This window comes from Saccostrea cucullata, unplaced genomic scaffold, assembly GCF_032062105.1.
Source record: "Saccostrea cucullata isolate Sc308-1 unplaced genomic scaffold, CSIRO_AGI_Scuc_v1 ctg160, whole genome shotgun sequence".
NCBI lineage: Eukaryota > Metazoa > Mollusca > Bivalvia > Ostreida > Ostreidae > Saccostrea > Saccostrea cuccullata.
Window position 1 is genome coordinate 518,624 of NW_026938254.1, and position 24,606 is coordinate 543,229.

General features: G+C 32.9%; 1 protein-coding gene and 2 long non-coding RNA genes across 4 annotated transcripts in view; 2 read left to right on the forward strand and 1 right to left on the reverse strand.

Annotated features, from left to right (window-relative positions):
- Positions 1 to 4,257: 4,257 nt before the first annotated feature.
- Positions 4,258 to 24,606, reverse strand: part of LOC134249805 (serine/threonine-protein kinase D3-like) — a 49,238-nt gene continuing 28,889 nt past the window's right edge. Inside the window, exons 5-21 of one of the 2 annotated variants that reach the window (XM_062732171.1) lie at positions 21,196 to 21,418; positions 21,017 to 21,094; positions 20,740 to 20,878; positions 15,663 to 15,786; positions 14,033 to 14,110; positions 11,673 to 11,937; positions 11,256 to 11,305; positions 10,805 to 10,825; positions 10,298 to 10,370; positions 9,937 to 10,043; positions 9,405 to 9,566; positions 8,732 to 8,830; positions 8,526 to 8,610; positions 8,160 to 8,235; positions 7,787 to 7,893; positions 5,884 to 5,969; positions 4,258 to 5,388 (exon numbers count right to left, since the gene is read on the reverse strand). In XM_062732171.1, the coding sequence (XP_062588155.1) occupies positions 5,182 to 5,388; positions 5,884 to 5,969; positions 7,787 to 7,893; positions 8,160 to 8,235; positions 8,526 to 8,610; positions 8,732 to 8,830; positions 9,405 to 9,566; positions 9,937 to 10,043; positions 10,298 to 10,370; positions 10,805 to 10,825; positions 11,256 to 11,305; positions 11,673 to 11,937; positions 14,033 to 14,110; positions 15,663 to 15,786; positions 20,740 to 20,878; positions 21,017 to 21,094; positions 21,196 to 21,418 (1,980 nt within the window). In that variant the 3' untranslated portion in view covers positions 4,258 to 5,181. The remainder of the gene's footprint in view (positions 5,389 to 5,883; positions 5,970 to 7,786; positions 7,894 to 8,159; positions 8,236 to 8,525; positions 8,611 to 8,731; positions 8,831 to 9,404; positions 9,567 to 9,936; positions 10,044 to 10,297; positions 10,371 to 10,804; positions 10,826 to 11,255; positions 11,306 to 11,672; positions 11,938 to 14,032; positions 14,111 to 15,662; positions 15,787 to 20,739; positions 20,879 to 21,016; positions 21,095 to 21,195; positions 21,419 to 24,606) is intronic. The other variant, XM_062732172.1, reaches the window with a different exon arrangement.
- On the forward strand, positions 15,997 to 18,924 carry LOC134249812 (uncharacterized). Its single transcript, XR_009988359.1, has 4 exons — positions 15,997 to 16,117; positions 17,551 to 17,702; positions 18,119 to 18,232; positions 18,478 to 18,924. It is a non-coding gene; the product is annotated as an uncharacterized LOC134249812 (long non-coding RNA).
- On the forward strand, positions 19,443 to 19,662 carry LOC134249813 (uncharacterized). The gene is made up of 2 exons (XR_009988360.1): positions 19,443 to 19,554; positions 19,609 to 19,662. It is a non-coding gene; the product is annotated as an uncharacterized LOC134249813 (long non-coding RNA).

Sequence of the window (24,606 nt, forward strand, 5' to 3'; positions counted from 1 at the left end):
AAAATCCCAGGGGAGGGGGGACTCTAAATCTGCACATGACTTTGGTCGTTTACCCTTGTAATACTTTGACTCCTTATTATGACCCAAGTACCCAGGAAGATTCCACATAAGTTTCAGCTTTTCTGGCCCAGTTTTTTTTTTTTCAAAGACTTTAAATTTTTTTTTCAATAATCTATATTTCAATGTAAATCTTGAATCCCCTTTTGTTGCTCCACCCTACTCTCGAGGGCCGTGAATTGAACATTTTAGAATTTACACAATTTCAGGAAGAAATAAGTTTCAGTTTTTCTGGTGCAGTGGTTCTCGAGATTTTTCCTATATATTTCAATGTAAAAATTGGATTCCCTTTTATGGCTCCATCCGTCCCATTATTTGAACAATTTAGAATTTACATTACCTCAGGAAGATTCCACGTCACTTTCAGCTTTTCTAACGAAGTGGTTTTTGAGACATTTAAACATAATATCTGATTCCTTATTCCGACTTCACCCTACATCTGTAAGCCATAATTTAGAATCTACACTATCTCAGAAATCTTCCAATAAGTTTCATATTTTCTGACCCAGTTTTTTAATGACCCCACCCTATTTTTTGTATTTCATTGATTATCTCCCTTTAGAAGGAAACTTTGCCCCTTTATCCTCTTCACCCAAGGATGCTTTGCACAAACTTTGGTTAAATAGGCTTTTTGAAAAGAAGTAGAACATTTACAGACACTTGGATGCACAACAGACAAATGGTGATCAGATTAACTTACTTGAGCTTTCAGCCGAGCTCCACAAAATGAAGTCTCTGATGAGGCTGTAGCTCTACTGGTTTATAATCTTAGAAAATTATTCAAGGTCTTGAAAGTTTTCTTGCCTATTAGACACCAACAACAAATAGTATTATGCTCACTGGTTTAGACTACCTAAATGAATTAGACTGTAGGAGCAGATAGCAACAAATTCTGTTATAAAAACATGTCTACTTGTGTACCTATCATTATTTAAAGAAAAAAAAAAACTTTTTAAGTACCGTAGATCACTTCTTAATTTTCGCGACACCTAATTTTCGCGAGATAGTCATGGACTCTTTATTAGCGAGACAAAATTTTCACGAATTGTGGTCATTGCTCCATATAATCATAAGGAATTCTATTATACGCGAGAATGAAATTTTTGCGAGCATAACGTCTCGCGCAATTACGCCAAAATAAAGCTCTCGTGAATACAAAGTGATTTACAGTATTATATTTATCTCCCAGGGTCCATAAAATCTCCAATCTACACAACTTGGAAATGCTTGCAAATTATTTATTATTTAGTGTGGCTACTGTCTTGTTTGAATAGAGTGATAGAGACCCTTACCACTGCATCTCATGCTTATTACAACTTTAAAACTCGGTTTGCCTTCTAGATGCCCAAGAGCAAAGAAGAAATTTTTTAAAAGAAATAATCCATTCTCAGCACATGTATAGATTCAAAATAGTCCCACCCTTATACCACAGCCCTGACCCAAGGGCCAAGAAATTCATAATTTTTCAAGAGGCACCCTTGCACATCATAACCAAGCACAAGTTCACTGGCTGCATACCTAGGGGAGATTTTCAAAGAATTAATGCATTTTCAGGATATTAATCAATAGAGAGATGGCATATTTTATTTTGGCAAACCATTTTGAAACATATACTAGTAAGTGCTCTCAAAATGGACGATTTCCATATAACTAAAGACCCAGTTACTTCAACCCATAATTCTTAGCATCTCTGAAAGGGACAAATGATTAATAAAATCAAAGGGCTCCGTAAAGGTGATCCAACAAAAGGATCTATGGATGGACATTCCATGCACAGCTAGGCACTATGACCTTGACTTCCTTCTACCTTGAAGACTTCACAATTGGACTTAAAAGATAAAACTTGTTTAATTTGCAATCCCTGAGAAGGCACAAGTCATTGATCACCTATTACCATTCTTTATTGAACAGATCTGTCATAAAACATCCAATATATCTCCAGAGTACTCAATATAACATAACTAGAGCTATAATATTATTGCATAAGTTAGTCTCACACCCTGAGGTGTATTACATGTAATACAACTGTAATAAAACATTGTAAAATGCTAGTCAAGTGTAATAAGTACTCCTTTCATGTAAACACTTAATTTTAATGTTTTTGTGAAAGAATGTAAACAGAATCTGTCTTATGAGTCTGACATCATTTAATAAAATGATGAAATGAGACATTAATACACGTACTTTGATTTTTTTTGGTCATTGAATAATATTGACTTGTTATGGTAACAGTTAACCATTGTCCAAATCCTGCACAGGGTTTTGAAGACTACACACTACTGTAGGGAACCTAGCTATCAAATTCTCTAAATATCTCTAGTATTCTGCACCACAATATAAGCACTAAATAGCAGATTCACTGTCTGAGTTTTATAGTCAGCTGTAACACTTCTAATCTGAGATTCAGGTTTGGACAGTAAAAAATGATACATGTATTTGTATATTTCAGGGTGAAATCAAAATGAAATGGGATAAAAAAAAAAGAGAAAGATTTTTGTCTTATTTTTCTCTTTCAACAATGAAAAAAGAGGATTTTTAAATGTGTTTTCTCTCTCTTACAACAACAAATTCTATTTAAAAATGTTGTCAGCTTTTTTTTCTTGAAAATTAATTTTGTGTGCATCAAATATTTTTCATTATAAAATTAATGTCCACTTAAAAAGAGTTGCACAAAAAGAGGGAAAAAATTAATGTGCCATTGTGGCACCTCATTTAATGATAAATAAATAAAGCAATATTTAAATACATATATATTTATTTATGGACATACTACATGTCAATCTTCATAAAATCTCAAAATCCCATTTCACTTTGATAATGAATGTGTCATGATGATTTACAATGGCTGCCATAAGACTAAAGGGAAGAAACTCTCCAGTTTCCTTTCAAATAATGCTTTTCTATACTTAAGTACATTTCTATAACATAATTAGAATTCTATAAATATATTGGACCTCTAATGGGCAACAAAATATGCTAACGCGGAATCTTATTACAGCATTATGTTCAGAGTGTACATGAATCTTAATTTTCCATAATTTTTTTTGCAAAAACTGATACTGACTGGTGAAAACACACCAAGGACTAGAAACACACATTAACCATTGTCTTCACTAGGTTTATAAATGTTCGAATTTGTCATTTGCAGTGTCTCACAACAACAAAAATCTATGACAAAGCATACTGTTTGACTTATTTTGTTGTTGCTAGACATGAGACACGACTTATGAGGTATACTGTAAAGGGTCTGTTTGTGAAAAAGTTCATATAAGTCTGTGTTAATAATCAAATATTGAATGAAAATATATTTTATGTTTAAGGTAATAAATTGAATGAATGAATTCTGCTTCTATGCTTTATATCAAGTCAGTAAGACTTAAAAGAATATCTCTATAGAAGATGTTAGATGTATCAAGAAACACTTTATCATAAAGTAATCAAATAACCCTATATTTTCTCTCAGGGTTAATTCACAAAAGAATAAATCTATCATATGAAATGTATAAATCATCTATCCAATGGAAGATCATCCAAAAACACTTTTATAAATAGCTTTGATTATTAAATGAACATTAGAACATTAGACTAATATGTTGTGCTTTTTCTTCTCGAGTTGCAAGTTTTTTAACATGTTTAACACAGGCAAATATCCCATAAGATTCACAAACTTAAGTATTTTTTCATATGAGAAAACTAGTAATTTTTTTTTAATATTTCTCTTCAAAATAGCCAATGAAGGTGAATTTGACTTCTACTTTGACAAAGCCATGAATTAAGCATAAGATTGAAATGAAATTTCTTGGTGCCTTTACAAGCTTCTGTGTTAGAGGAGGATAATTACTGGATATTAAATACTGGAGGATAATTACTGGATATTAAATACTGGAGTCATCTGACTCTCATCTGTTTTTATTCTTAAATTTTTCATTCATGAATCATGAGATATTTACCATGAACTGTGGAGATTCCTTAAGAGTTAACAAAAATGTCAATATCAAAATACATATCAAAAGAAATATGTCCAGGCAACAGAGGTCTCACTGATTGGCCCACCGTTGTAGTATAATCAATGTTTCAAGGGACAAGGCTTTAATAGCCTGTAAATAAGTACTATCGTATTTAAATCAAAATGATACCAGTATATATATATATATATATATATATATATATATATATATATATATATATATATATATATATATATATATATATATCTCCATCAAATTACAAGATGTGATGAAAAGAAAAATAAAACAATTTCAACCAATCACAATACACATTTCTTTTTACTGTCTTTAAAGAGGGCTGAGTTGCTAGCTATATATGTGTGAAAGTTGCCTGGACATTATGGCATTTGCAACGATGACAAAATTGGAAGAACAGTGATGTAAAATCATCATGCAGAGGGTTGCGGCATGCTAGCCACTGTGACCTGATGTCGGTGGGGCAGTACTAAGACACATCAGTGGTTCTCTGTAGCTAGCAGCCACATAATGAAAGCATTCTGATGTAAAAATGGCTATTTACAATAAATGAAAAATATATCACATAATCTTGTAGTATACAAAACAGATCCTGACCCTTTTGGCCCTCTTTGATTTTTTACCTGGAAGCCTGCCATTTTAAGGTGGGCGCCAGAAACAAGGCCATATACTGGACACCATGAATCGGAAACAACAATAAAAATGTATAACAATAGAAAGTGCCCATAACAATGTGAGTGCATGACAATAGAAAAACAACAAGTTTGATTGTTGGTTATAAATTAGCCCTTGATCTTATAATGTTTATAAAACACAGGACAACATGCAAAACCACAATAATTATTCTTGTATATGAACTCTTTTGCCCTTGCACTGCAGGGAATTTTTCAAATATAAAAAAATTAGCATATTACAATCAAAAAGACATAAACTTCCATCAAAAGCAAAATATATCTAGTAAGAAAAATCCAATAAAGTTTGCACATCTAAGAATAAGAGATGAAAGACAAAAGTACGTTTTCAAAAAAGATTTTTCTTCCCCACGTAAATGATAACAATAGAAACAGAAAATATCTTGTAAATTGAAGCTGACAACATTTGGTCCGATTAGAAGACAAATACTGATAGATACAACACCGACTCAGGAACTGGCATTGATTGTGCGTTCACTGCGGGACTTGCCCAGTTTGTAAGTTTCGTTCACACCTTTCATGCCAATGTCCTGCCATCTTGCCAGATTTTTCTCTTTGCGGAATTGTTCCCATCTTTCATCGTCTGATTCATGAGACAGAAATCGCTGACCCACATTCTCCTCTAGCTGGCGGAGGTCACACCAGGTTTGGTAATCCTGGCAAAAAGAGCAATAAAGTTAGCATTAGTCACTGAAATCAGTCTGAATTGATGGTAAATTTAATACTGAAAATGACTACCAATTTTTTTAAAATAATTTTTTTTTAACGTTTCACATTTTTTCTCTTTATAAACACAATGATCTATCCTCAAAATAAATTATGCATCATCAATTTTCCACTGGATAAGAAATATTAAACTTTCTGAGTCAGATATAATTAACATCTCCAGAATATAAAGGCTATGAATAAGAAGAGCATGTCTATAAGAGGCCATTTAAAGAGAAGTGTACATAATGAAGAAAAACTGTGAAAGCAAAGCTAAAAATTTAGTAACAGAAACTGCAAAACAATAAATGAATAAAAAAAAGGCAAATTTTTTCTGAATCAAACCAAACATTTTTTTTTTAATTAAACTGATAATTAAATTTTATGGGTAATTTCAAACAAAAAGTTCTGAAATTCCAAAGAAAGGGAGGTAAGAAGTGAGTCACCTGGAGCCACACGTGTGAGAGAGATTTATCCACTGTGAACCTTTTTCGCATTTTGACTTGTAGTAGGTTACTGATCAAATCGATGGCTGCAAGAAGGCAAGAAATTATCAAAATTTGTTCCAAATTAAATACTTCATTTGATTTCATGCCTTATACAAGTATAAGTTAGATTAGTTCTGTTTCCACTGGATTGAAAGGAGCAACTGAAAATTATTTTTCTAGATCTAAAGTCTTATCAATACTTCATGCAGCATTATTTGTTTCCATGTCTGACATAAAGAATCAATGCATGTCTCCAACTTAAAGATTTAGAAAATTTAAGATACTCTCATTCTAGTGATGACAAACTCCGAAAAAAAAATTATGCATTTTTGAAATTTTAGGCTTTGATTTAAGAGAAAAAAAATTACTGAAAACTTTAAGGTAAATTTCTTATTAAATCAAAATAATGATTAGGGATGGATTAATACAGATACATTCAGACATGGATTATAAAACTATAAAATATATAAATCAATGGCCTCTGAGGTCTTGTGGATAACTGTGAAAGTGAAACTGTGAAGAGATTATGCTCTGAAATAAGAGGAATAGTTTTTTCCACTAATTACATATACGGTACTTGAGAGACAAATCAGAATTTATGGACAGAATGGACTACAAGTTTAAATAGTTTTATTTTCTTGATTGACATAAAAAGTTTCATTTACAGTACCAGATTAATGCAATTATCTATTTAAGCAAAATTAATAAATTATTTTATACAGAAAAGCAAACACTCCCAAACTTGCCACTGCAAATGAAGACAATAAATTCAGAGTACCATCTACAATCTACAGATTCAGTACACACTCTAACATGATATTAAGATGTGTTAAGACCAGGTATGTGACATGAGGTATTGATCACACAAGTCACTGAACACAGCCCCCTATAGATCTCTCTGTGTACATGACTTACATTGATCTTCACTCTATTCAGTAACTCAAAATGCTCACGTGACTCCTCAATTCAACTGCCTTTTTCTTCTTTTTCAATTATCATAATAGCAAGTTATATATTCATTTAATACAGAGTAGGCTGAATAATCCCCCAGGGTACTCTGATTCACTTTTGTTTGATCCAAAAGTTTTATCAAATACACACAGATGAATTTAAGAATTGATTTTATAATGCGTAACACTTCAGAAAACCTAAACCATCAGTGGATGGCTTTCATCTGAGTTTGTTCACTGGGTAAAATCAGTTTATAAAATCACATTCGTTAACATTCCTCATTTCTCTGTAAATTCTGCCTCAATGCTGTGATTGTGTACATGTATACAGTGAGGTGACAGTGGGGTGTGTTCAGTGCAAGTAAAGCAGGTGTACACATGTTCAGCACACATGTGGATATATCAAGCACCTGCATCAACCAGGGATGTCTGAGGACATGATTACAAGAGGGACGCTTTTTATGATTGGTCTGTAACAGCATGTTGATACAGTCTCGAGCTGGAATGTAACGGGAATATTAGTGTATAATGGTATACTACATGTCTGTAAATATTAAGAACACACATTTAACATGACAAACTCTATACAAAATTACATCCATGTTATACTTAAGTTGTCAAAACATTTTCTTGTCAGTGTTTATCTATCTGGCAACTGTTTCATGCATAACTGACTAAATACACCATACTTCCAAACACCCAATGTAATTAAATCATTCAAACTTTTCAAAAATTGCTTATAAAAATGAAAATGATTATCTTCTCTTTCAATATTTCATTGTAGGATTGAACAATTGGCATTTTTTTGGTCAAATTGCCTTCCTTGTTTTTATGGCTCTAGTTTGTGATATTATGCTGTAATTCTTTAAGTGATCAAAGTACATTCTACATTATTGATTTAAACAGCTCACCCTCCTGTGAGATTTCCTTCCACGGTGTGGCGGGGTACATGAATGAGGCATTCTGAATCTGGTCACTAATCTCTTCGTCTTCGTTGAATGGGAATGTACCACTTAAACTGTAATGATTGAGATGTAACAGTTATCTTCATCACAATAAAACTAGGTGTGTTTTAATGCAAACTAGAAGCAAAATCACACACGACTTTTTATAAAATCTGCAAAACCAGAATGTAATAATGGTATTGGTATGCATGGAACATTAATGAGAAAAATGAGACTTGTATGTTGTTTATTTCATTGATTACAAAGATGAATATTTACTTTCCAAAAAGATTTTTCCTTACCCACAACTGACCGAGTTAAGTAGGAAGATATTACTTACCTAACATATATAACAACACCTACAGACCACATATCCAGAGACCGGTTATATCCTTTACTCTTCAGTACCTCAGGGGCTGAAATTTAAATCAATATTCATATACATGTTTCAGTAAACAGTCATGTAATCAATACCAAAAAATTTACATAACCCATTCACAAAAGGTAATAGGGTAGTGTTCTTTTCTAAAATGTTCACCCATTCATTCCCATGTATATATATGTAAAGAGTAAAAGAACAATGAAAGCATGGATTTGGTTTCAAATAGCTTAAAAATTAGGTCACCGTGAACAAGTACATGTACTACAGACATATTGTAATTGAGTTGAATAGATTTATATACAAACACAGGGCCCTCTGTTTTACCTAGATAAGCTGGGGTACCCACAACAGATCTCCTGAAAGACTTCTCACCAATGATTCGAGCAAATCCAAAATCACAAAGCTTTACCTGAAATCAAATACATGAAGCATCATGAAAAAAAGCAGGGAGATAATCAAAAAATAGACAAGTTCAATTTTCCAGGTTCTATTCCTGGGACTGATTATGGGACTGATCTCTGGTAGCTCACCTGGGGGAATGCTGTCTCTGATGATAATAAGACGTTCTCTGGTTTTAAATCACAATGGACAATATGTTTTGAATGTAAATGCTTTAGTGCCATTAATATCTGAAAATAGAAATTCAAAAAATGTCAATTTTTAAATCAGATTTATTATTCAAAACTTCTTGAACAAAAACCAAAACAATTAATTTATTCCTTCAATGAAAAAGCATACAGCTTCATCCCCCTTGCCATTCAAACAATTCCTTTTACCTGTAAGATGAGGAACTTTGTGACCTTTTACCTGTGAGATGAGGAACTTTGTGACCTTTTACCTGTGAGATGAGGAACTTTGTGACCCTTTACCTGTACGATGAGAAACTTTGTGACCCTTTACCTGTAAGATGAGAAACACCCTTTACCTGTGAGATGAGGAACTTTGTGACCCTTTACCTGTGAGATGAGGAACTTTGTGACCCTTTACCTGTGAGATGAGGAACTTTGTGACCCTTTACCTGTGAGATGAGGAACTTTGTGACCCTTTACCTGTGAGATGAGGAACTCTGTGACCTTTACCTGTGAGATGAGGAACTTTGTGACCTTTTACCTGTGAGATGAGGAACGTGGTGACCCTTAACCTGTGAGATGAGGAATGTGGTGACCTTTTACCTGCGAGATGAGGAACTTTGTGACCCTTTACCTGTGAGATGAGGAACTTTGTGACCCGTTCACTGAGCCGACCTCTGGGACTTGACAGAATCATTTCTAACATGTCTCCCTTCTGCTTCTCCATCACCACAAAGATTCTCTCGGGGGTCTCAAACATCTTCTCCAGATTGACCACACCTGGATGGTGTAGATTCTGAAAGAAAACATTTACTGTCATACTGTTCCGACTTCATTATACAGTGTAACTTGTCTTATCTGAACATTGTGTATTCCAAAATCTAGCCTATTACGATGAAAATCTTTTGTCCCTTTCAGTAATCTTGTTTTTAAGAAAAGCTTACCAAAAGAATGTTATCTTATTAGACAATTTCTATGGAGCCAGTGTCCAGTTTTTGAGTAAGAGAGTATTTTAGATTCAATATTTTGAATTGATCATGAACACAAATATTTTCTCTATAAATTATAGAGCAATAAGAGCAGTAATAAATGTTTCTCACATATTATTTTGGATCAAAGACTATGCTTATCAGCAAGTATAATTGTGAACACTCTTGTTTTTTTACCTGCAAAATGGACACTTCATTTTTGAGCTGGGCTTCCTGTTTGGTAGGGAATCGTAATTTGTCTATAACTTTTATGGCTACTTCTCTGTTTGTTTTTCGATGTTTTCCTGTAAGATAACAAGACAAATAGAGTGTGCAAGAGAAAAATTTTAATTAAAACAGCAGCATGATTACCACCATACTGACAGTAGTAATCTGCAACACCTATAAACAATCACGAGTAGTATGATAAAGACATACATGTATGAGGCTTCTAGCATGGTATAAAGTATGAATATTTTGCTATTATGTGACATACATGATTATCTATCTATAGTATCTAACAATCATGTTTAAGACTGAGAAAAGTTTAAATTTCTACCTCCATACACAATTCCAAACTGTCCTGAACCTAGCACATCATCGGGGTAGATCTGGTAAAGCTGACTAATGTCCTGAAATATCAAAAAAATCTTAAAATTCAAGGAAAACATTCATTCAATTTAATGCCACCATAACTTGTAATTTTTCACTTCAAATTTACAATTAGGCAGATAATCTCATTGAAAAATATAATAAAAGGACAAGAGACAATGATTATAATATCTACTGCACGCGTTATTACAATTTTCACACAGTGTGATACAAGTAACTAAGTGTTATATTCTATGGCTGTCTCAATATTCAAGCCTATACCTACCTGTCAGTAATATAAGATTATTCTCTAATTTGGTACAGTACAATAGAGAGAACAGGTGATATTTCAAGCTGTTAATTGAAGGAGGAAGTTACTATACATGGGGGGATTTATTAGTAAGGACAAAGAAATCCATTCTATACACTAAGTGATAAACACACTCTTATATACAGGACTATTTAGGACACTTACCGGAATTCTGGACTTATGGATCTGGTCAAAAATGAGCTACAGTTACAAGTTATCAAATTTTTCAAGATCCAATCATCTTTTCCTATCTTTTTCTTTCTCTCTCTCTATTGGTTCTTATATATTTCTCTCCTCCCTCTCACTTTTCCTTTCTCTCTATCCACTTATTTCTTTCTCTCCACCCCCACCCCCAGTAACTACTCAGTTGTAAGGAAGGCACCAAGACCTCAAATACTGAGATTCTTATCTGTATAAAGAACATAGCAAAATACCTTAAACGGGATTTGTAAGATTGTTAATTAGCAAGATTTCCTTGTGAGAAAGTTATTTATAAACGGAAGAGTTTTACTGTACATGTATTTATTTACACAAACACACACTCTCTCTACACAATCCTTTTGATTTAATCGTTTACTGTATTAAGTTTTATCGACAAAACCTGGGAGAAACTGACCTTTTGAACTACGTCCTCTTCTGAGACATTTCCATTGTCCGTGGTTTGACCTAAATACAACAAAACATACACTGAATCTTTCTTAATGTTCCCAAAATGCCTTTAAAAGCCACGCATTACTTGTTCTGGTCATCGGACAAAGTCTGCAGTTGAATCAATCTGAGATTAAGAGTAGTTTAATCATCTGTTGATGTGAAATTTCAGATTGTCAAAATTTATTTATATTTTTGGCACTGAAAATATTGTTAAGTTTACTTAAAAAAAATCTTTTTTTCAAAATATCAACCTTTAATACCAAGGTCAGCTTAAAAAAATTCTTTGTTTTCACAGAGAACTTAACAATTTCACTGATTGGTTGAGCTAGTAATAAGACATTTTCACTGATTGGTTGAGCTTGTAATAAGACTTGTCCCTCACCCTCTGACACGACACTGGTGGTGGGGGTGACCGGCATCAGGGCCTGTCTAATGGCATGTTCCCAGTACCGCGCCTGTTCTAGTCCAGTACCACTCTCTGTGGACACGACAAAGTCTCCTTCCCTGCCACCAAATGTTGGATCCTCTCCCACAAAGTAGGTGATATTCTGCAGGCGTATCTCAAACACATGTGGTGCCTTACTGATCTCTGAAATTGGTCGCACTTTAGCCATCTCAATGGAAATGATATCCATCAATAAAATTTCCTGAAATTAAACATCAAACTTGTTATTACACATCATTACAATCTTTCTCTGCTATTCTTCTGTGGATCTTGTAGTAAAGTGGACTATACTGCAGGATCACATGTCTACAGGATATTTCTATTAACACCTCTATAGACCTATGGTCGTTAACACCAGCTGTTCGTCTATAAATGTAATTAACTTTTTAGAAAATATTATTGAAAAATTCAATAACTGATCAGCATCTGTGAACTTTATCCAGAGAGTGGATAAATTCCACAGAATATTCTATCTCAGACCGGTAACCTTATTCAGTTACATATCTCAGACACCTGTTTTTCTGAGAAATCACTTTAATATGTTTCAGTTTTTATTTTTTATAGATTTAATGGAACATGTATAATATGTTGACACCACACTAAAGTACAATATTCAATTCTATAACCTTGAATTGGAATCCCCATGAACCAAACTATGAAATTTTAACCCTACAAAAATAAATGATTTTACAGTGTCTAATTTTGTTTCCAAATCCTAAAGTCTGGTTTTTTTAAAACTTAAAGTTCATTTTATTTGTGAACTTTCTTTCCTTTCCCATTTCTTTTACATTTTTTTTTCTTTCTCAGTTTATACATATTTATTTACATAAATTATATTTTCTCAATTTATACATATACATGATATTGTCTTTTCCCAAATTTTCGTTGTTCTTTTCACAAAAATAATTTACATTGAAAACTTAGGCATTTTCTTCATCTTCTCAAACTTACAAAGGATATTGTTAAATCATAAAAAAGAATTTATTTACAGTTCTGTGACCCAATATTATAAGACATATTCAATACTTACTTAGCCACTTACTTCTGAAGCTGTTGATTAACTTCAAAACTGGCTACTTAATTTTCTCAAATGTACATAACAAATCACTAATTCTAGAATATGTATAACTTCTACACTGAGAATTTTGAATTTTATACACCCAGCCACATGTTTCAACAACAGCTGCTGTGCCTCTCTATTCTTTTAAGTAAATGTATCAATTTCTCGTTTTATTACTGGTAAACCATATTGTTTTTTCGAACAATATTCATTTAAAGTTATTTATATAAACCTAAGACAAAAACACAGTGAAACCCAGCCCCTTTAGGCCAAAAAAAATTAATAAATAGTTTCTCAGGCACAGCCGCATCAGTTCAAAAACGGCCGCATTGATAAATTTTATTGACATATTGAAAAGGGAAATAACTCAATTTTCAATTTTTCCAAGTTGAAAAAGAAAATAGAGTTATTCCCCTTTTCATAAATGCAATTTAGATAGACGTTTTTATTAGAAAAACAATACATTTCTTTTAAATTTACAGTATTTTATGAATTAACTTTTTAATAAATGTTTGGAATAACATTATTTAAAGTTAAATACATATTTTAACTAATTTCGGAAAACAAAAATTAAGAATTAGTAGATATTATCATTTCATTGAACAAATAGCTTAAAAAATGTCAAACATTCTTCAAAAAAAAAAAAAAAAAAAAAAAAAAAAAAAGCCTGCCTGCCGCATTGAATTTTGAATTTTTTGGCCTGAGAAACTATTCATTAATTTTTTTTGGCCTTACTATGTGACATGTGTAGCATTTGGATGCCCATTTCAGTAACTTAATTCAAATTATATAATTATATAGTATTTAAGATAATTGTTACCTAGTTTTAACATACAGATACTTTAAATTGAACTAAATTGAGTATAAAATGTTAGGTAAACCTTGTGTTTTCTATCCACTACTCTTATTCCATACTTTCAAAAATGTTGACAAACAACTCTGACATCACAGTCAGAATTTATTGTTTACAGATCCTGCATACATATCTATGAAACTAGAGTTTTTTCTTTTAACACATTTTATTTTCCACTAAAGGGAGACAACACATTTGTCACTAGGCATGTAAGGGTTGACATCACAAATTGTTTCCCTACATGTGACATGACCTAGACCAATCAGACTGACTGTAAATGTATAAAAGGTTTGTCATTCCTTTTGAAACACTGTAATGTTATAAGAATTTTATGAACCTAATTGTACTGATTTATTTGTGATATTGACATGTTATCTATCTCACCTTGTAATATCGGTTTGAGTTCTCATGCTGGAACATAGTGATGGCCTTTGAATCTAACTTCCAGAAGTGTCTTTTTCTCTACAAAAATCAGAGAAACATATTACATGCACATTCCAAGTTATTCTGTGGTCACTCCAATGTATCAAGAAAGAAATCTTTCATAACTAATTGTTTAATTTCATATACAGTTAATTCTCGATAAACCGCCACCTTTTGTAATTTAGAAATCATGGCGGTATAACGAATTTGGCGATGAATCGAATTTCCCATCTTTTAGAAAACAAGAAGTAGAGTTACCGTTCTTAGAAATACCATTTAGCGTTTTCTATTCTTATTATTACATGTACATGTATATAAAAACATATTTCTGATTAAAATACTTCAAGTTATTTTTTTTATGTACAATTTCGCAAAAAAAAAAAAATGTGCAGTTATGAATGAAAGATAAGTACATGTGTATGCGTGTAAATCTGCACGTCTGGTATTGAAAAAAAAACCCATGCTGGGTCGTCGTCGTGATATATTGCCGATAGAACGTAAAATGAATTCTTGAATAAATTTATTGTTTATGGCATCATTGTTAATGAAAAGTTCACAATTTATACCGTATAACTATATTTTCAGCAAACTTTGCATTGTTTAAAACAGAGATCATCAAATTAATATCGTTATCGGCGTACTTTAACAACGACTGCTTTCATGGCGAAGCTGTGATTAAATGATATTTATTAAACAGAAAACAGAATTAAAAACAGTTCATGTTAAAATTATTGTTTATTTAATTCTTGTTTAATTACTTAATTGCATGCGCATGTACCTTTTCTGCCTTTGCATGATTTACAACAGGGATAGCCGTCAACCAATTAGCCGCGCTTCACTGACCACATGCACCTGTGGCGGTATATCGAGATAATTGACACTTAAAAATGGACGTTTGTTGTGAAAACAGGGTGGCGGATGGCGGTATGCGAATTTGGTGTTATAAAGAGAATTTTATACAGCAGGAAAAACGTTCTTTGGAAATCATGGCGGTATTGCGAAAATGGCGATGAATCGAATGGCGATAATTCGAGAATTGACTGTATTTACATTTGCAAATGTTTGCCTTTATATAACACTATTTGAACAAGGCAATTTTATTTCTCTGTAAAACATGTTCGTCATGTGACCATAAATTGATTGTTTATCATAAGCGATCTACGTAATTTCATGGTGACGTCATAAGTAAACAACGTGTTTAACGTATTCAAATTTTACCGTTGAGTTTTGAAAAAATGTAAATCTCTTATTGATTTTTAAAAAACTTCAGTGCCTAACTATTTTTAATAAATCAGTCACAAATGTAAATATAAGTAATAAGGTATCATTTTTTGAGTTTTATTGGGATGTAAAATGAGTTGGCACATGATCAAATCTTCCATAAAGCGCCTCGGGCTTCATGGGATTTGATCACATGATCAACCCGTTTTACATCCCAATAAAACTCAAAAAATGATACCTTACTTCTTAATTGTATAAGTGATACACTGGTAACCATATAGTTTCAAACTCATTTTTAATTGTGCATCTAGGTTTGTGCACTAAGTCTTAATTACTGTGAGTCTCTGTTTGTGTATGGAATCTTACTTACCTGTGAGTCTAGGTTTGTGAAGTGTACTAGCCACCCCTCTTTAATGATCTTTGAGCCAGTTCTTTTAGTGTGCTTTATAGATTGCACAATTCTCATCAATGGAATGTTACTGCTCTGGGTTGGGCTGTAATCACAAATTTTTGTCAATATCATCTCATATATCTCATTTTAGAAACATACACAGAGTAAAATGTTCTCTCTACCATTGGGCCTTAATATTGTGGAATCATTATTTCTGTTCCATGCATGGTAAGTAAATAGGACTCATTCGTCATATTTATGACGTCAGGTGTCGCTGGTGTACTAGAGGTGGTTACGTAAACGCTTTAATCACCGCGGCGCTTGTAACAATGTAAACAAATGGACGTGTCCTCGAACTTGGAGCCAAACGGAGGGGCTGAATCGATCTTTAATCGAGCTGTCACAACCGGGAGAAAGGTTTATCCGAATCTTGGGTAATTATTGTTTGTAAATAATATACATTTATGGAAACTTTCTAAGAATTATCGAGTGTAACATGCCTATATGACGAAGATAGTACAACGACAAAGCAGTGAGTTTACAATCGACGTTTTTGTAGGTTGTCAGATGTATTATCATCTTTACTACTTACACAAACACTAGATTCAAATGGAATTAGTATATGATACGAATGCTCATGGCGATATTTTGTTTTTTGTTTTTTTGGTTTTTTTTTTGTTTTCATTGCACAGCTAGGTTATGTAGCCATTTTTGTAGGTCTACACTGGTTACATACTGTTAAAAGAGCAACGTCCCAAATGATCATCAGGGTAATTAAGTGCAACGTAATATTCATTGCAAGGCAAATACAAACTAAACATTCATTTTATTTTAGTTTACTTAAAAAATTAATGATAATAAACAAAACTGAAACAATCACAAACATCATATTTCAACCCTCACCAAAAGACTCTCCAGATCCTACATAGAGATACATTAAATGACCATTCATTGATATTGGATAAATATAATTGATTTCCAATCAGCCTAATATTGTTTGTTTTTTTTTAAATTAAAAAAAAAATTGAGACTGGTACGCTTTGATGTAAGTCGCCCACATTTCGCAGTGGTTAGAGTGTCTGCCTTGTCTACAGTCGCCAAAGCTAAGAGCTGAACCTAATGTCGCAGGTTCAAATCCACTGCATTACGTGTCCTACAGATGAGACCGTCTAAACCGTGGTCCTGTTTTGCAGTAAGTGTTCGCACTAAAAAGATCCATCCCTGCTCAATGGCCCAGAGTGCCGAGAATAGGTATATTTGCAGTCTGCCATCAGCAAATGATGGTGTCTTCGTATGAGTAAAAAATTCTTAAGAGGGAAATTAGACAACAAACAAACATAGATTTGATATGTGCCCTTATACTATATAGTGCATATGAATAATTGTGAAATTTATTTGTTCTGTACATATTTTTTTCGTAGTCAGTAGCCACATGTATACTTAGAGTATTACACCTTTGTTATAATAAAGGTAAAAATGAGTACAAATATTTTAAAGTTATCATTTGCTAGGTCCATTTTGTACAGTACCGGTATTTGTGTTTCTATAACGTGACCCTCGACAACTTAGTTTACATTTACAATTTCATTAAGTCGGAAAGATATACTCAGTAATTAAATAAAACCTGCTGCATGTAAAAATAAATAAAAGGAATATATACATGTAGTAGCTGTTATTGTACAACTAAATACAAAAAACATAATTAATTTTACAGTCCTCTGAAAAAAAGAATTTATTATCAGGACTATGGATTGACCTCACTTACAGGCTGACTGTAAATTTGTTCCTAAATAAAAGCCTATACTGAGTAAATTGGTTTTTTTTTAGTTATTTAAGAATATATTTTTTTTCGTTTTATTTTATTTAGGAGATCAGCAGGTAAAATAAGAAGTCAAAGCTTACAGGGAGCTTTATTATGGCTGGATGGTACATGTAACATAAAAATTCTATTTTTCCCCATCTAATTCATGAAATGGCATCCATCCTATTGTCAGTGCTGTCAGGGAAAAAGATGAACTGGTATGTAATTGCATTTGTATTTTTTTTAATAATAGAAAGTACTCATAAATTACACCTAAGCTAGGCCATCCTTAAAAAATTGTTTGTTTGGAATTGCCACCTGAAGGGTTTCAGACACAGGAGGGAGGGAGGGAAATTACTTTTTTTTTATTGAAAACCTAATTTTACATAGATCAGACACTATATTTCAGTGTTTTGTATGGTGCATGTGATACATGTAATGGGCAAAAAAAAAATTGATTAAATATAAAAAAAATCTTCCTACTTTTGGTCAATAAAATTTTTTCAGGAGGGGGCATTTCAATGAGACGGGAGGCAATTCCAAACAAACTATAATTTTATTTTGGCCTAAGCAATGCTTCAATGCTTCCAATTCTAATTCTTAAAAAAAATGCATTTCCTTTTATTATCACTAGGTGTATTACAACCTAAGACAAAGTGTTGAGATGTTTGGCAGTCCTATACATTCACAGAGAAAATGTTCTGCTGGAAATATGGGGCAACATTCAGCCTGTACACACATAGACTAGGTATGCTCATGCTTGGAAAATTCTCTAATAGAATACCGGTACAATAATCTTGTATGCAGCATCTTCAGGCTTTTCACAAACTTACAATTAAGGATTGATTAAGAATTGTATTTTAATTTGAAAAGTAGATCAATTTTATTCAAAAAATTAAAAATATTTAAAGACAGTTTAATTTACCAAAAAACAAGTGCAGTCATGACAGTGCTAATTACTCTATACTAATTGCTACTCATTCTTATTTGAAGGGATTCCACCAAAAACTGAAAGAGAAAAGAAGCTGATGTACTCAAACAATCCCTGGCAAGAGAAATTAATTTGTGAAATGAAAGAATGCACAGACGTAACATTTTAATATTTGTTTGTACAAAAATTGACATTGAAAGGAATTTACTGTATGTGTACTTAAAATAGCGGGCTTCATATTTTAGCTGCTTTTGAGCAGACGAGGATGTGCTAATTCATAAATACCACTTAAAATTCATTTATAAATAGAATATACGACACAAATATTTGTAGCATTAATTCAAGATTATGCCAACAACCATATCCATTGATTGCGCTGAATTTTGAAAACACCAACTTATGTACATGTACAGTATCTTTCCAAAGCTTGAACTTTTTTCTGTTAACGATTTTGCTTATTTTATTCATGGCTGTAAATAAATAAAACAAAAAAGATTGTATTAAATATTTATACATATTTGTTCCTTTCGTAGTTAAATTTGAGCATGCAAGTACAATATTCTTGGAAATCAATGCTTGTGGATTTGACGAGTCTCTCTTGCCCATGGATTTTGTTAACATATTGATTGAATCTACATTATCAATGAGTTAAAATCCACAAAATTACATACCCATGAACAATTTTTCTTGTCCATGAACATTGAACCCCACAAATTAACTTGATTAAAAAGATTCCACAGAATTCATAATACATGTACAATCATTTTTAATTCTTTTTCAAAGTAAGCAAAAAGATTTTTTTTAATTTTTCTAAAAATTAAATGTGTCAAAAATTCTTAAAACTATATACTTGTGTTCTGAAATTTAAAAAGTAATGGTTGAACATCTTCTAAGCACATCTCACTTAATAGCCTAATCATGCTAATAGCTTCTACAATATGTGCCAATATGAGAAAGAATCATTCGGACAGAGTCTTCAACAGCTTAAATGCTTGCATTGAATTTTTCATATCTTCGTTAAAGAATATGGCTGATCTTAAAGAAACATCACAGTGACTGCTAGTTATCACTGGGGATACTGGTCTAAACTTCATGATGCACACTTTAGTTCACAACTCTTGAGGAACAGCTCAGTCTTTGTGTCTTGACTGCAGCCACGGAGCTGTTGGACTTGTATTGCTGGAGTTTTAAAGTCCAAAACTGGATGTCAAGTTTACTGCATCCTTTTTTAGTCTACTCTTGTCTCCTGTAAACAAGGAACTGTGCAAATATTATTTTTGTTTTGTTATTGTATTGAGTTAAAGTAGAATATTATATAATCAATATTTATCCAGGGAAAACCAAAGACCCTACTAGTACTAATCAAGCGGGGAAAAATATCTCATTATTTCTGGTGTTGAAATTTAAAATATATAATAAAATTAAACATTGATCTTAAATTATAAATTGCAGTACTTATTCCATTTGCTAACAAATCAAGTTAATTGTATGGGGACATAAACACATCATACACTCTATTTGTACATTTTTAAAAGAAAACTGTCACTGTACATTAAATTAATCAGAATTAATCCTATTACATTTACCAGTGCTGTGTCTGTCTGTTTAACAACAAAATCACAAAGCAACAAAAGCTTTAGACATTTTAATTAGATTTCAAACTTTTGAAATAATATTTTAAATAATATTGCCATGTGTCAAGCTATTAAGACACTATTAATATAAATAGTTCAAATGTCCTTTGATGAAAAAAAAAATAAAAAAGGGAGTTCACTTTTTTCAATTTAAGAAAAAGTTAAAAAGTCACCAAGTCAATATGTTTTATACTATATATAGTAACTCATTTTTATAGTTAAATCTATACGATTTAATGACATATACTTCGTAAAATACTAGTTAAAATTAATCAAAATCAATATTTTACCAAAAATCTAATCCTTAATATCGCCGACTCCAAAATTCTGGTGACAAGCGACATCGTGTTTACCAAGTCAGCTGATCATCTTCATGACCGATTTAGCGTCACTTTTCGTCTCAAACAAATGTCTGGATCTGAAAATAATGAGTGTCCGCATCCTCTACAACATCCTGGCACACCACAGAGGGTTGACATTCTTTACAAATTAATTAATTTGGAGGTATACGTCCAGGAGAAACCACAGTGTCTCGCCACGCTACCATTTGTTTACACTCAGTCAAGCGCTTGACAAATTCAAACGTTTGCGTAACCACCTCTAAAACCGCAGCGCCACCCGACGGTTAATGACGTGAATGGATACTATTAAGTGGATTGTTTTGATTGACATTGTCTTTATAAATCTCACCTGAGAGGAGGCTTCTGTTCTATATCGTCGTCATCAAGATCATCATTAAAAGCATCGTCTGTCTCATCTGCCATTTCTGTAAATGTTGTGTCTGCCTCTGAGGGGTAGGAGTCTGATGGAAAACTAGGCTCCGGTAAAACTGACAAAAAGGTTTAATTTTCATTAATTAGAAAATCAGATTAATGCTTCTTGGTATGATTATGATCTACACTATCATAGATATTATTGATACATATTCTATATTACATATCAAACGATCATTCTGTTCCTTCCTTACCTCCAATCTTAGGAAGTTCTCCAGTGCAGTCCTTTGGAACATGTTCTGCACATTTCTTGTGACAATTAAACTTGCAATCTGTGAGAAAATATGTTTACTAAATGCTAGTCAATTTTCATTATAGACTGATCCAAATAGGAATACACACAACTACATATGTATTCTGAACAGAGACTTACCTTTACATTGCATTCCTTGTCTAAACAAGCCACGTAGAAGCTTTTTACAATACTGGCACATAGTGGGGCGGGTGTAGTTGCGTACATTAAATGTATGTGGTACTTTGATTCGAGACTGAACTTCTCGTTCCATCCAGATTGGTCGTCCACTCCAGGACTTGGACCGGTTGCTGCGTGGTTCTCCCGCAAGAGAAAGGGAGGTTCCAGGAACAGCTAGAGATGTCTGTAAAACAGAAAAAAACATTTATCCACAGGTCTAAACACACCAACATGAACTTATCAATAGGTACCATATGGGACTCACGTTAAATGACACAATGATAAACAGATTAACCCATGAACACAATCATCTCTGTGAATATTGTTCATAATCAGCAAAATACCCAGTATGTTACATACCTACAAATGACAAAAATTCTACTAAACATGCTTAAGTTGTAACATTTCAACAAAAATTATGGTTAATTGGTAATTATAAAACTTAACAAAACACATTGTAGAGTGCATCATGAACAAGAGGTATGGTAATAGTGTAATACTGTACACAGGGTATGGTAAAAGTGTTCCATTGAACACAAGGTACAGTAAAAGTGTTCCACTGAACATCAGGTATGGTAAAAGTGTAACACTGAATACAAGGTGGTAAAAGTGTAACACTCATGCTAAAAGTGTAATATTGAACACAAGGTATGGTAAAAGTGTAACACTGAATACAAGGTGGTAAAAGTGTAACACTCATGCTAAAAGTGTAATACTGAACACAGGGTGTGGTAAAAGTGTAACACTGAACACAAGGTATGGAAAAAGTGTAACACTGAACACAAGGTATGGTAAAAGTGTAACACTGAACACAAGGTATGGTAAAAGTGTAACATTGAACACAAGGTATGGTAAAAGTATACTGAACACAAGGTATGGTAAAAGTGTAATACTGAACACAAGGTATGGTAAAAGTGTAATACTGAACATGTAAAAGTGTAATATTGAATACAAGATATGGTAAAGGTGTACCATGGTAAAAGTGTAACACTGAGTACACAGTATGATAAAAGTGTAACACTGAACACAAAGTATATTAAAAGTGTAACAATGAACACAAGGTATGGTAAAGGTGTAACATTGAACACAGGGTATGGTAAAGGTGTAAAATTGAACACAAGGTATGGTAAAAGTGTAACACTGAACATAGGGTATGGTAAAAGTGTAATACTGAACACAAGGTATGGTAAAAGTGTAACACTGAACAAAAGGTATGGTAAAAGTGTAACAATAAACACAAGGTATGGTAAAAGTGAACACAAGAACCCAAGGTATGGTAAAGGTGTAACACTGAACAAAAGTTATGGTTAAAGTGTAACATTGTACACAGAGTGTGGTAAGTGAAACACTGAACACAAGGTATGGTAAAAGTGTAACACTGAACAAAGGGTATGGCAGAAGTGTTACACTGAACACAAGAACCCAAGGTATGGTAAAACACTGAACACTAGGTATGTTTACAGTGTAACACTGTACACAGGGTGTGGTAAAAGTGTAACATTGTACACAGGGTGTGGTAAAAGTGTAACATTGAACATAAGGTATGGTAAAAGTGTAATACTGAACACAAGGTATGGTAAACGTGTAACACTGAACACAAGGTGTGGTTAAAGTGTGACACTGAACACAAAGTGTGGTAAAAGTATAACATTGAACACAGGGTATGGTAAAGTGTAACACTGAACACAGGCCATGATTGAGAAGTCACTTGAGCACTAGATATGGTACAAATGTTATAACTTAACACTAGCCTAAAATATCATATGATAAAAACTTAATGACATTTTTAATATAGAAAAAAGGTGTTCCACTGAACACAAGCTATGGTAAAAGTGTAACACTAAAAACAGTCAAAAAATGTAATTACATTCAAAATAAAAAAAATGTGCCACAAACACTAGGGGAAATGGGGACGTAATCAGGTGTAGTTATTTGACCTTGAAAGGAAGGTAAAGATTGGCCATGAAGAAATTGTAACCCAAACTCTTGGTGAGATAAAGGTTTAACCTTGAATAGCAGCCAAGGTAATGTTCTGAACTTTGTATATCAATTAAGATAAATTCTAATCTAAAACATCAGGATTAATAAATATATAACTGAGTACCTAATCAGGCATGTAGCATCGTTTTTGAAAGTGGGGGGGCCAACCAGAGAAATTTTTTTTAATTACCTGAAAAAGTTGACAAGCAAAAAAAAAAAAAAAAAAAAAAATTTAAAAGTTGCCCAAACTCGAAAATCCTATTTCTTCGGGGGGTGGAGGGGGTGGTGGGGGGGGGGGGTGTAGTGGCCAACTTTTTCAGAGCCAAGTTACTTTCACTTCCAATTTTTTTCCCTACAATTCCTTCATATCAATATACTTTGGTTAAAAGTCGGGGGGCCAACCATTCTTTCAATGAACATTTACTATAGTAAAAGTAATGTTGGAGAAAAAAGTGGGGGGCCAGGCCCCCCCTGGCCCCCCCTGATACTACGTCCCTGCTAATAATGTAAAAGTATGTAACCATCAACAGAAAAGGTATATAACCTTGAGCATGTTGAGTAATGGAATATATGTACAAATACATGTACAAAGATAAGAAGTTGCATGCATTTAAAGTTGACAATGAAGCATTTGGGAATGTAAACAAATGAAGAAAGCACATAAACCACAGCTTTTCAAACAGCAACTTTTACCTATAAAACCAGCTCCAAAAGTTATTCAGATGCAAGGATAAGCATATGAATTTATATGTTGGACACTATATCATAAAATTGAAACCAAATAACTCAGAAACTCTAAACATGTATGCACCAGTGCTCCTGGATAACATGGTTTTACTGCATTGTAGAGGAAAGGTTGAACAAATTCTTACTGCCAATCTTCTTCATTTTTTAAAAATTCCATTTAATACTCATTTAATTAAATGTACTTATATCCTACTCTATGAAAGCCAAAAGGATGGTGAAGAAATAGTACAAAGAATTGAGAATTAGGTGACTTGCATAGCCATTGGGAATTATATGAATAATAAGCATGTTTAAATCAATAACCCTATGATGAACGGTCTATCCCAGGGGTCATAACTCGCACGCTAAGTACAAAACACGTAAATGCAAATGAACGGCTCCAAACTCTAAAAGTACAGATACAATATTGACTTCCATGATTTGTAGCATTGTCTGACTGTTCAAAATCTTGTGTTTTATATCTCATTGCACACATTCAGTGTCTACAACCTAAGTAATGGTTTAGTGACTCCTTCTTGATATCAGGTTTTAAAATTTTCAATGTGAAAATCGTAGCTACATGTATTAAAACAAGAAATTTGGTGTGCTACATATCCGCAGTCTGTGATTGTGAATGTTTGGCTAAAATTTTGATAATCCTATATG